The sequence below is a fragment of the Heterodontus francisci genome, chromosome 26 (assembly GCF_036365525.1).
Source record: "Heterodontus francisci isolate sHetFra1 chromosome 26, sHetFra1.hap1, whole genome shotgun sequence".
Lineage (NCBI taxonomy): Eukaryota > Metazoa > Chordata > Chondrichthyes > Heterodontiformes > Heterodontidae > Heterodontus > Heterodontus francisci.
This window is the reverse complement of record NC_090396.1, coordinates 39,743,158-39,755,992: the sequence shown is the minus strand read 5'-3', so window position 1 is coordinate 39,755,992 and position 12,835 is coordinate 39,743,158. Positions and strand designations below refer to the sequence as shown.

At 46.1% G+C, this 12,835-nt stretch overlaps 1 protein-coding gene across 1 annotated transcript in view; it reads right to left on the bottom strand.

Annotated features, from left to right (window-relative positions):
• ogfod3 (2-oxoglutarate and iron dependent oxygenase domain containing 3) overlaps positions 1–12,835 on the bottom strand; it is a 168,368-nt gene that overhangs the window by 154,655 nt on the left and 878 nt on the right. The window contains exon 2 of the mRNA XM_068058085.1: positions 175–389. Coding sequence (XP_067914186.1) covers positions 175–389 — 215 coding nt within the window. The remainder of the gene's footprint in view (positions 1–174; positions 390–12,835) is intronic.

The following is a 12,835-nucleotide window of genomic DNA, read 5'->3' as shown; positions in this document are numbered from 1 at the left end:
ATGTCTTGGCATTGTACTCATTTATTTTTGCCTAGTGCGATTTGTTTAATAACTGAAAGCCCACAACATTAACAATTGCAAATATATGAGCAGCTTTTGCCTAGGCCTTATGAAGAACATATGTGATTCTGCAAATAAATTGAATCGGCACTTCGTTACAGAATAATGTGGTACCTGCAAATCGCTTGTAATTTTCATAATCTTTGGAGCATGGTACATCAAAAAACTTTCCTTCCAATGTGTCAGCCTGGCGTGCGAGCACTTCTTTAAAGTCATCCTTGTGCAGAAAACACCAAAGCAAGACCACACAAAAAGCAGTAAAAATGGTAGATGCGAGAATTGTCAACCACTTCCACCAAGTCACTTGCTTGTATTTGTTCTTTTTCATACTGAAAGTAAAACAAAAATGTGAATGTATCAATAAACTTCTGTTACCTGATTTTCGAGTTGCCAGTTCCGATACAATCATCAACCGTGCATACTAAATGCTATCAGCAATTTTTAAATGAACATGCATTCATCATGTAGCATCTGCATAACTTTGCTCTTCAGCGTAGAATAATGCATGATTTTTCCATTTGTCATTGTATTTAAAGAAGCAAAAATAGCTACTGCAATTGCAAAATGGGCAATATTCACATTATAACATCACATACCAATTTCTTTAAACTATTTGGTCACCTTTCATTGGCTTTAGAGTGATATATTCAGACTGAGTATCTCCGCATCAGTTAGCATGGTTCCATTTACTTTGTAAAGTGAGTGAAGGATGGGGTTGCGGAGAACAGGAAGAAAGAATGTGGAGGCAAAGAGGAAGGGAGAAAGGGAATGGAGGTAGAGATGGAAGGGGAGGGAGTTGAGGAAGAGAACAGGGAGGGGGAGCAAGCAGAGAGGGGTATGGAGGTGGTGGGGGAGGAGTTAGATCTGCATCTGCAGTAGTTGCAGGCCCATTGCAGAGATGTAAATGAGATGGATGGGGACATCGCCAGCTCCAATTCCAGTTTCCTTAATGTCGACCGATTGGGCATTCCATCAGAGGTCCACCTCTAGAAACACGAAAACTTCTAAAGACTAGAAGGTCTGCCGGGGCAGCCTGAAGATAAAAGAAGCAGCAAAGGTTTTTATTTTTGAGATCCCCCAGCGCAAAGACTATCTTCAGGCATAAAAGCCTTCAGCAAGAGCCACAAAGTCCCAAAGCCAGCAGGCAGAATTGTAGCTTAGTCTTTCAGAAACCAGTGGTGCCTCTTGCCCTGGATTTAACGGTTGTGAGATCATTGGGCTAATAATACAATTTATCATCCTCAATTGGCAGGAGTGGAAAGTGAAATAACATTTACCCTGGACAGCACTTTAAAAACAAAAAGAGAGCTAAATATTGCGATTTTTTATTGAAAAGTAAATATCTGCTGGCAGATTGCACCTGATCACAGTCAATAATAATATGTTCCAATCCATTTGTTGTGAGCAACTTTTTTTCAAGAAAATTAATGAAGCTGTTTTTCTCTGAGTGTTAGAGGAGGAATAGGTTTTTAAAATATAAGACTATTATCAATTCCCAGTGATTAATAGTTTTCCACAAAATTGAGCAAATATATATTTAAAAAATGATTCCCATGTTCACTTTAGATTTCAAGATATAACACGGACATCAATAATTTCAGGGGAGCAATTATTGGCAGCACCTTCACTAGAAAATAAATCTGGTGCTTACAGTGATTATCCACTTTACATTTTTTTGCACTTATTACTTTTCAGTGTATTTCAATGTAATTAATTGTTTTCACATCATGGGCTGGATTTTGTGGAGGTCCTGCCGTCGGGATCCATGGCGGGCGGGGGGGGGGAGGCTGGAAGATTGTACCGGCAACTGCCGGAGCCTGACGCTGCGAGTACCGGGCCCGATCTTCCCAGCAGTGGTGAGGCTCCAAAACTGCCCCGCTCCGCCGCTGTGTGACGGGACACGACATTGAATATGTAAATTAAGAAAATTAACATATTTAAATAAAATTGTCAGCGATCTTACCTGCTGCCCGGGATCTTCCGAGCGGCGGCCGGCACTCAGGCGCCTTCAATTTCCCGTCCAGGGAAAGCTGGCGCCACCGAGGTGGTGAAGGGGGGGTACTTAAAATTATCAGTGTAGTGGGGGGGGGGGGAGGTTATGGGGGCCAAATGTCCATTAATTGTGTAGGGGAGGGGTTGAAGGGGTGCCCTCTGCATTTGAACAGTTCTTTGGGGCGGGGGAAGGTCAAGTCTTGCATGTAAGTCTTTTGTTGGGGGTGGTGGAAGAGGGCAACTATTATCTGTAAGTGTTATGGGGGGGGCGGTGGGGGAAGGGCAATTTTTTTATTGTGGTATACTGGGGGAGTACATTTTAAAATACTTAAATTTAGTGGCAGGTCTGGCTGCACTTTAAAGATGGCGCCAGCACCTGCACACAAGCGGCTGACGCCATTGCCGGCAGTGCTAAATGCCTTTTGTTTTAAATGCTGGCAGCTTTTGCTCATTTGATGGGTGGGCACTGTTGCTATTATTGTGGGTTGGTCGGGATGTGATCAAGGCACAGAATCTGTAAGTAGCTGTCCATTCAAGAGTGTTTATCGGCCAAATGGCGTTGCTCCTCGATACCAACATAGAACTATATAGGCCCAGTAGCGGCGATTGTAATGACAGCGAAACTGTCAGCCCTTGCTGTCATTACTGTCTAAAACTGACAACAACTTCTTGCATCAGCTCATGTGCAGTTAAATGCAGAAATTCAGAAGGTGCCTGCTCCTCCACATGGTGCACTGTTGCAGTCTTCGCAGATGGAATCAGCACAGAGTCAATGATTTGACATGAATTTCAACTTTTTTACACACTATTCTAGCTGTAAAACACATTGAAAAAAGTTAAGCCTTGTTGAATGAGATGTAATGAGTTTTTAACAGTGCACTAAGTCACAATTTACTGATGAACAACCTCTCTGGCCCTGAAAATTAATTTTGGAAGTCTGGCGTGTCATTCCCTCAATTCCATGTTAGAAAATTCCATAGCTTTTTAAAATAATAAAAATACTTTTCTTTAAAGTTTATGATATTTCAGTTTCTACTTTAATCTCATGTGAATTTCCCAACCTTTATTTCCCTTTCTGTAAAATAATTAACTAATTTGGTTGAGTTTTTCAATGAGGTAACATTGATGAGGGTAATAAGGCTGTTGAGGGTAATACGGTTGATGTGGTGCACATGGACTTCTAAAAGGCATTTGACAAAGTGCCACATAACAGGCTTATCAGTAAAGTTGAAGCCCTTGGAATAAAAGAGACAGTGGCAGCATGGATCTGAAGTTGGCTGAGTGACAGGAAACAGACAGCAGTGGTGAACTGTTGTTTTTCAGATTGGAGGAAGGTATATAGTGGGGTTCCCCAAGGCTGGGAACTAGGACCACTGCTTTTCTTGATCTATATTATTGACCTAAACTTGGTTGTGCTGGACACAATTTCAAAATTTGCGGGATGACACAAAACTTAGAAGTAATCTGAATTGTGAGGAAGATAGTGATAGACTTCAAGAGGACGTAGACAGGCTGGTGGAATGGGTGGACAAGTGGGAGATGAAATTTAATGCAGAGAAGTGTGAAGTGATATATTTTTGTAGGAAGAATGAGGAAAGGCAATATAAAATAAATGATGCAACTCTAAAAGGGACGCAGAAGCAGAGGGGCCTGGGAATATATGCACACAAATCGTTGAAGGTGGCAGGGCAGTTGAGAAAAGCAGTAAATAAGGCATATGTGATCTGGGGCTTTATAAATAATGGCATCGAATATAAAAGCAAGGAAGGTATGGTGAATCTTTACAAAACACTGGTTCGGCCTCAACTGGAGCAGTGTGTCCAATTCTGGGCACCACACTATGGAAAGGATATGAAAGCATTGGAGAGGGTACAGAAAAGATTTACAAGAATGGTTATGGGGATGAGAGACTTCAGTTACATGGATAGATTGACCAAGCTGGGGCTGTTCTCCTTAGAGAAGCAAAGGCTTGGAGAATTGATAGAGTTGTTCAAAATCATGAGGAGTCTGGACAGAGTAGACAGGGAGAAACTGTTCTAATTGGTGGAAGGGTCGAGAACCAGAGGACAGCGATATAGGGCAATTTGCAAAAAAAAGGTGACATGAGGAAAAACTTTTTATGCAGCGAATGGTTAGGATCTGGAATGCACTGCCTGAGAGTGTGGCGGTGCTACATTCAATCGCGGCTTTCAAAAGTGTCTTGGATGATTATCTGAAGAGAAAATTTGCAGGGCTATGGGGAAAGAGTAGGGGAGTGGGACTACCTAAGTTGCTTTTACAGAGAGCTGGCACAGACACGATGGGCCGAATGGCCTCCCTTTGTGCTGTAACCATTCTATGATTCTATAATCAGTGCTTTTTACTTCCTGGTTTGCTGTCTGTGAGAATTCTTCAATCTGATTGACCATTCAGCTTGCTTGAATTACTGTTCCTGTACACCAGAGATCCTCTATAGATGGAGCCAGAATGAATTAACATCATAATAGGCAAAATCAACAGCCTGCTAAATCTTTATAGGCAGCTTTCTTCGAGGTCAGTGGCTTACGGTGACCCTTCACCACGGACCGCAAAATCCGGGCTGTAAAATTTACAAACAGGAACATGCCATTTGGCCCAACAAATCTCGTGTTTATGCTCCACGAGTCTCCTCCCACCCCACTTCACCTAACCTTACCAGCACAACCTTATATTTCCTTCCCCCTCATGTCCTTATCCAGCTGCCTTTTCAAGGCATCTGTGTTGCTCATCTCAAAAACTCCTTGTGGTAGCAAATTCCACATTGTAACATATTTCCTTATTGGATTTATTAGTGAGTATCTTACACTTGTGTCCTCTAGCTTTGGATTCCCCACAAGTGGATTTTGCGGTCAGCAGCGAAGTAATGGCACTCACCGCTGACCTAAAGAGAGCTGCCCGTAATGAGTTAGCATTTTCTGTGCTGTGGATTTCACCATTCCCGACATTAATTTGAATCTAGTGCCAAGTCAAGGGGATCTCCAGACTTACAGCAACAACTATGTCATTAAGCAGGGCAATCAGCCAATCACACTGAAGAATTTTCAGATAGAAAACCAGGAAGCAAAATGCACGAATTATCCTTCACTTTTTATACATTTAAAAGAGAGCAAAATAAAGGCTACTACATTACATTCGAAACTGAAATATCATAAACAAACATTAAAAAATTACAATAAAAATAATTCTATTTTAAAAAACTATGGAATTATCAGAATGGAAAAGTTTGGCATTGCACAAATATAAAATTAGTTTCTCAGGGCCAGAGAGGTTGCTCATCAGTAGTTATGACTTTGTATACCATTAAAAACTCAGTTAAACCTCATTAACAAGGCATAACTTTTTCAAGGTTTTTAATAGTCCAATAGAATAAAAGAGGATGTTCTCCTCAGTTCAGTGATTTCGAAAGAAGCTGCCATCTGCAGGGACTTTAACAGCATACCCTGTGCAGGAGCAGGGAATCACCGACAGCAACTTCGGCATTTCCAGATTTTTAATTGTGCAGGTACAAATGCCAGAAGTTGCTGTCATTTTCACAAGATAATGATAGAGAATGCTGCACCTTTTGCTGTAATTACAACAGCAAAATCCAGGCCATGATCAACAGCTACCCTATCATACTCTTTCATATTCTGAGGTACATCGATCAGGTCACCACAAAAGACGACTCTCTTCTGGAGTAAAGAAGTCCATCCTGTTCAGTCTTTCCCAATAGTGCTTTGCACATTTATGACCTTGTTAAACTACATCTCGACATGCAATGGTCTGTGTAGACGTACCCCTAGTTCACTTTGTTCCTCTACCCCATTTAAACTCTTATTTCTCAAAGAATATTTGGACCCCTTATTCTTCCGACAAAAATGCAGTCTGAGCTCTCAGTATTGCTATCCCTGTCTCTGCAGCAGTGCGTACAGTGTTTGAGCTCTCAGTATTGCTACCCCTGTCTCTGCAGCAGTGTGTACAGTGTTTGAGCTCTCAGTATTGCGACCCCTGTCTCTGCAGCAGTGTGTACAGTGTTTGAGTTCTCAGCATTGCTACCCCTGTCTCTGCAGCAGTGTGTAGTGTTTGAGGTCTCAGTATTGTAATCCCTGTCTCTGCAGCAGCGTGGACAGTGTTTGAGCTCACAATATTGCTACCCCTGTCTCTGCAGCAGTGTGTAGTGTTTGAGCTCTCAGTATTGCTACCCCTGTCTCTGCAGCAGTGTGTACAGTGTTTGAGCTCACAATATTGCTACCCCTATCTCTGCAGCAGTGTGTAGTGTTTGAGCTCTCTGTATTGCTGTCCCTGTCTCTGCAGCAGTGTGTACAGTGTTTGAGCTCTCAGTATTGCTGTCCCTGTCTCTGCAGCAGTGTGTACAGTGTTTGAGCTCTCAGTATTGCTGGCCCTGTCTCTGCAGCAGTGTGTACAGTGTTTGAGCTCACAGTATTGCTACCCCTGTCTCTGCAGCAGTGTGTACAATGTTTGAGCTCACAATATTGCTGTCCCTGTCTCTGCAGCAGTGTGTACAGTGTTTGAGCTCTCAGTAATGCTACCCCTGTCTCTGCAGCAGTGTGTAGTTTGAGCTCACAGTATTGTTACCCCTGTCTCTGCAGCAGTGTGTACAGTGTTTGAGCTCTCTGTATTTCTACCCCTGTCTCTGCAGCAGTGTGTACAGTGTTTGAGCTCACAATATTGCTGTCCCTGTCTCTGCAGCAGTGTGTACAGTGTTTGAGCTCACAATATTGCTGTCCCTGTCTCTGCAGCAGTGTGTACAGTGGTTGAGCTCTCAGTATTGCTGTCCCTGTCTCTGCAGCAGTGTGTAGTGTTTGAGCTCACAGCATTGCTACCCCTGTCTCTGCAGCAGTGTGCACAGTGTTTGAGCTCACAGTATTGCTACCCCTGTCTCTGCAGCAGTGTGTAGTGTTTGAGCTCTCAGCATTGCTACCCCTGTCTCTGCAGCAGTGTGTACAGCGTTTGAGCTCACAGTATTGCTGTCCCTGTCTCTGCAGCAGTGTGTACAGTGTTTGAGCTCACAGTATTGCTACCCCTGTCTCTGCAGCAGTGTGTACAGTGTTTGAGCTCTCAGCATTGCTACCCCTGTCTCTGCAGCAGTGTGTACAGCGTTTGAGCTCACAGTATTGCTGTCCCTGTCTCTGCAGCAGTGTGTACAGTGTTTGAGCTCACAGTATTGCTGTCCCTGTCTCTGCAGCAGTGTGTAATGTTTGAGCTCTCAATATTGCTGTCCCTGTCTCTGCAGCAGTGTGTGCAGTGTTTGAGCTCACAGAATTGCTGTCCCTGTCTCTGCAGCAGTGTGTACAGTGTTTGAGCTCACAGAATTGCTGTCCCTGTCTCTGCAGCAGTGTGTACAGTGTTTGAGCTCACAGTATTGCTGTCCCTGTCTCTGCAGCAGTGTGTACAGTGTTTGAGTTCACAGTATTGCTGTCCCTGTCTCTGCAGCAGTGTGTGCAGTGTTTGAGCTCTCAGTATTGCTGGCCCTGTCTCTGCAGCAGTGTGTACAGTGTTTGAGCTCACAGTATTGCTACCCCTGTCTCTGCAGCAGTGTGTACAATGTTTGAGCTCACAATATTGCTGTCCCTGTCTCTGCAGCAGTGTGTACAGTGTTTGAGCTCTCAGTAATGCTACCCCTGTCTCTGCAGCAGTGTGCAGTTTGAGCTCACAGTATTGTTACCCCTGTCTCTGCAGCAGTGTGTACAGTGTTTGAGCTCTCTGTATTTCTACCCCTGTCTCTGCAGCAGTGTGCACAGTGTTTGAGCTCACAGTATTGCTACCCCTGTCTCTGCAGCAGTGTGTAGTGTTTGAGCTCTCAGCATTGCTACCCCTGTCTCTGCAGCAGTGTGTACAGCGTTTGAGCTCACAGTATTGCTGTCCCTGTCTCTGCAGCAGTGTGTACAGTGTTTGAGCTCACAGTATTGCTACCCCTGTCTCTGCAGCAGTGTGTACAGTGTTTGAGCTCTCAGCATTGCTACCCCTGTCTCTGCAGCAGTGTGTACAGCGTTTGAGCTCACAGTATTGCTGTCCCTGTCTCTGCAGCAGTGTGTACAGTGTTTGAGCTCACAGTATTGCTGTCCCTGTCTCTGCAGCAGTGTGTAATGTTTGAGCTCTCAATATTGCTGTCCCTGTCTCTGCAGCAGTGTGTGCAGTGTTTGAGCTCACAGAATTGCTGTCCCTGTCTCTGCAGCAGTGTGTACAGTGTTTGAGCTCACAGAATTGCTGTCCCTGTCTCTGCAGCAGTGTGTACAGTGTTTGAGCTCACAGTATTGCTGTCCCTGTCTCTGCAGCAGTGTGTACAGTGTTTGAGTTCACAGTATTGCTGTCCCTGTCTCTGCAGCAGTGTGTGCAGTGTTTGAGCTCTCAGTATTGCTGGCCCTGTCTCTGCAGCAGTGTGTACAGTGTTTGAGCTCACAGTATTGCTACCCCTGTCTCTGCAGCAGTGTGTACAATGTTTGAGCTCACAATATTGCTGTCCCTGTCTCTGCAGCAGTGTGTACAGTGTTTGAGCTCTCAGTAATGCTACCCCTGTCTCTGCAGCAGTCTGCAGTTTGAGCTCACAGTATTGTTACCCCTGTCTCTGCAGCAGTGTGTACAGTGTTTGAGCTCTCTGTATTTCTACCCCTGTCTCTGCAGCAGTGTGTACAGTGTTTGAGCTCACAATATTGCTGTCCCTGTCTCTGCAGCAGTGTGTACAGTGTTTGAGCTCACAATATTGCTGTCCCTGTCTCTGCAGCAGTGTGTACAGTGGTTGAGCTCTCAGTATTGCTGTCCCTGTCTCTGCAGCAGTGTGTACAGTGTTTGAGCTCTCAGTATTGCTGTCCCTGTCTCTGCAGCAGTGTGTAGTGTTTGAGCTCTCTGTATTGCTCCCCCTGTCTCTGCAGCAGTGTACAGTGTTTGAGCTCTCAGTATTGCTGTCCCTGTCTCTGCAGCAGTGTGTAGTGTTTGAGCTCTCTGTATTGCTACCCCTGTCTCTGCAGCAGTGTGTACAGTGTTTGAGCTCAGAGTATTGCTGCCCCTGTCTCTGCAGCAGTGTGTACAGTGTTTGAGCTCACAGTATTGCTGTCCCTGTCTCTGCAGCAGTGTGTACGATGTTTGAGCTCACAGTATTGCTACCCCTGTCTCTGCAGCAGTGTGTACAGTGTTTGAGCTCTCAGTATTGCTGTCCCTGTCTCTGCAGCAGTGTGTACGATGTTTGAGCTCACAGTATTGCTGTCCCTGTCTCTGCAGCAGTGTGCACAGTGTTTGAGCTCACAGTATTGCTGTCCCTGTCTCTGCAGCAGTGTGCACAGTGTTTGAGCTCACAGTATTGCTGTCCCTGTCTCTGCAGCAGTGTGTACAGTGTTTGAGCTCTCAGTATTGCTGTCCCTGTCTCTGCAGCAGTGTGTACAGTGTTTGAGCTCTCAGCATTGCTACCCCTGTCTCTGCAGCAGTGTGTACAGTGTTTGAGCTCTCAGTATTGCTGTCCCTGTCTCTGCAGCAGTGTGTAGTGTTTGAGCTCACAGCATTGCTACCCCTGTCTCTGCAGCAGTGTGCACAGTGTTTGAGCTCACAGTATTGCTACCCCTGTCTCTGCAGCAGTGTGTAGTGTTTGAGCTCTCAGCATTGCTACCCCTGTCTCTGCAGCAGTGTGTACAGCGTTTGAGCTCACAGTATTGCTGTCCCTGTCTCTGCAGCAGTGTGTACAGTGTTTGAGCTCACAGTATTGCTACCCCTGTCTCTGCAGCAGTGTGTAATGTTTGAGCTCTCAATATTGCTGTCCCTGTCTCTGCAGCAGTGTGTGCAGTGTTTGAGCTCACAGAATTGCTGTCCCTGTCTCTGCAGCAGTGTGTACAGTGTTTGAGCTCACAGAATTGCTGTCCCTGTCTCTGCAGCAGTGTGTACAGTGTTTGAGCTCACAGTATTGCTGTCCCTGTCTCTGCAGCAGCGTGTGCAGTGTTTGAGCTCACAGTATTGCTACCGCTGTCTCTGCAGTAGTTAGTGCAGTGTTTGAGCTCACAGTATTGCTACCCCTGTCTCTGCAGCAGTGTGTACAGTGTTTGAGCTCTCAGTATTGCTACCGCTGTCTCTGCAGTAGTTAGTGCAGTGTTTGAGCTCACAGTATTGCTACCCCTGTCTCTGCAGCAGTGTGTGCAGTGTTTGAGCTCACAGTACTGCTGTCCCTGTCTCTGCAGCAGTATGTATTGTTTGAGCTCAGTATTGCTACCCCTGTCTCTGCAGCAGTGTGTACAGTGTTTGAGTTCACAGTATTGCTGTCCCTGTCTCTGCAGCAGTGTGTGCAGTGTTTGAGCTCTCAGTATTGCTACCCCTGTCTCTGCAGCAGTGTGTAGTGTTTGAGCTCACAGTATTGCTACCCCTGTCTCTGCAGCAGTGTGTACAGTGTTTGAGCTCTCAGTATTGCTACCACTGTCTCTGCAGTAGTTAGTGCAGTGTTTGAGCTCACAGTATTGCTACCCCTGTCTCTGCAGCAGTGTGTGCAGTGTTTGAGCTAACAGTACTGCTGTCCCTGTCTCTGCAGCAGTATGTAGTGTTTGAGCTCTCAGTATTGCTACCCCTGTCTCTGCAGCAGTGTGGACAGTGTTTGAGCTCACAGTATTGCTGTCCCTGTCTCTGCAGCAGTGTGTACAGTGTTTGAGCTCTCAGTATTGCTGCCCCTGTCTCTGCAGCAGTGTGTAGTGTTTGAGCTCACAGTATTGCTACCCCTGTCTCTGCAGCAGTGTGTACAGTGTTTGAGCTCACAGTATTGCTGTCCCTGTCTCTGCAGCAGTGTGTGCAGTGTTTGAGCTCACAGTATTGCTACCGCTGTCTCTGCAGTAGTTAGTGCAGTGTTTGAGCTCTCAGTATTGCTACCCCTGTCTCTGCAGCAGTGTGTAGTGTTTGAGCTCACAGTATTGCTGTCCCTGTCTCTGCAGCAGTGTGTGCAGTGTTTCAGCTCACAGTATTGCTGTCCCTGTCTCTGCAGCAGTGTGTGCAGTGTTTGAGCTCTCTGCATTGCTACCCCTGTCTCTGCAGCAGTGTGTGCAGTGTTTGAGCTCACAGTATTGCTACCCCTGTCTCTGCAGCAGTGTGTCCAGTGTTTGAGCTCTCAGTATTGCTACCCCTGTCTCTGCAGCAGTGTGTACAGTGTTTGAGCTCTCAGTATTGCTGTCCCTGTCTCTGCAGCAGTATGTAGTGTTTGAACTCTCAGTATTGCTACCCCTGTCTCTGCAACAGTGTGTCCAGTGTTGGAGTTCTCAGTATTGCTGTCCCTATCTCTGCAGCAGTGTGTGCAGTGTTTGAGGTCTCAGTATTGCTGTCCCTGTCTCTGCAGCAGTGTGAACAGTGTTTGAGCTCTCAGTATTGCTACCCCTGTCTCTGCAGCAGTGTGTACAGTGTTTGAGCTCACAATATTGCTGTCCCTATCTCTGCAGCAGTGTGTACAGTGTTTGAGCTCTCAGTATTGCTGTCCCTATCTCTGCAGCAGTGTGTACAGTGTTTGAGCTCTCAGTATTGCTACCCCTGTCTCTGCAGCAGTGTGTACAATGTTTGAGCTCTCGGTATTGCTACCCCTGTCTCTGCAGCAGTGTGTCCAGTGTTTGAGCTCACAGTATTGCTACCCCTGTCTCTGCAGCAGTGTGTACAGTGTTTGAGCTCACAATATTGCTGTCCCTATCTCTGCAGCAGTGTGTACAGTGTTTGAGCTCTCAGTATTGCTGTCCCTATCTCTGCAGCAGTGTGTACAGTGTTTGAGCTCTCAGTATTGCTACCCCTGTCTCTGCAGCAGTGTGTCCAGTGTTTGAGCTCACAGTATTGCTACCCCTGTCTCTGCAGCAGTGTGTACAGTGTTTGAGCTCTCGGTATTGCTACCCCTGTCTCTGCAGCAGTGTGTCCAGTGTTTGAGCTCACAGTATTGCTACCCCTGTCTCTGCAGCAGTGTGTACAGTGTTTGAGGTCTCAGTATTGCTACCCCTGTCTCTGCAGCAGTGTGTACAGTGTTTGAGCTCTCAGTATTGCTGTCCCTGTCTCTGCAGCAGTGTGTACAGTGTTTGAGCTCACAGTATTGCTGTCCCTGTCTCTGCAGCAGTGTGTACAGTGTTTGAGCTCTCAGTATTGCTGCCCCTGTCTCTGCAGCAGTGTGTACAGTGTTTGAGCTCTCAGTATTGCTGTCCCTGTCTCTGCAGCAGTGTGTACAGTGTTTGAGCTCTCAGTATTGCTGTCACTGTCTCTGCAGCAGTGTGTACAGTGTTTGAGCTCTCAGTATTGCTGTCCCTGCAGCAGTGTGTACAGTGTTTGAGCTCTCAGTATTGCTGTCCCTGCAGCAGTGTGTCAGCTCTCAGTATTGCTGTCCCTGTCTCTGCAGCAGTGTGTACAGTGTTTGAGCTCTCAGTATTGCTGTCCCTGTCTCTGCAGCAGTGTGTACAGTGTTTGAGCTCTCAGTATTGCTGTCACTGTCTCTGCAGCAGTGTGTACAGTGTTTGAGCTTTCAGTATTGCTGTCCCTGCAGCAGTGTGTACAGTGTTTGAGCTCTCAGTATTGCTGTCCCTGCAGCAGTGTGTACAGTGTTTGAGCTCACAGTATTGCTGTCCCTGTCTCTGCAGCAGTGTGTACAGTGTTTGAGCTCTCAGTATTGCTGTCCCTGTCTCTGCAGCAGTGTGTACAGTGTTTGAGCTCACAGTATTGCTGTCCCTGTCTCTGCAGCAGTGTGTACAGTGTTTGAGCTCTCAGTATTGCTGTCCCTGTCTCTGCAGCAGTGTGTACAGTGTTTGAGCTCTCAGTATTGCTGTCCCTGTCTCTGCAGCAG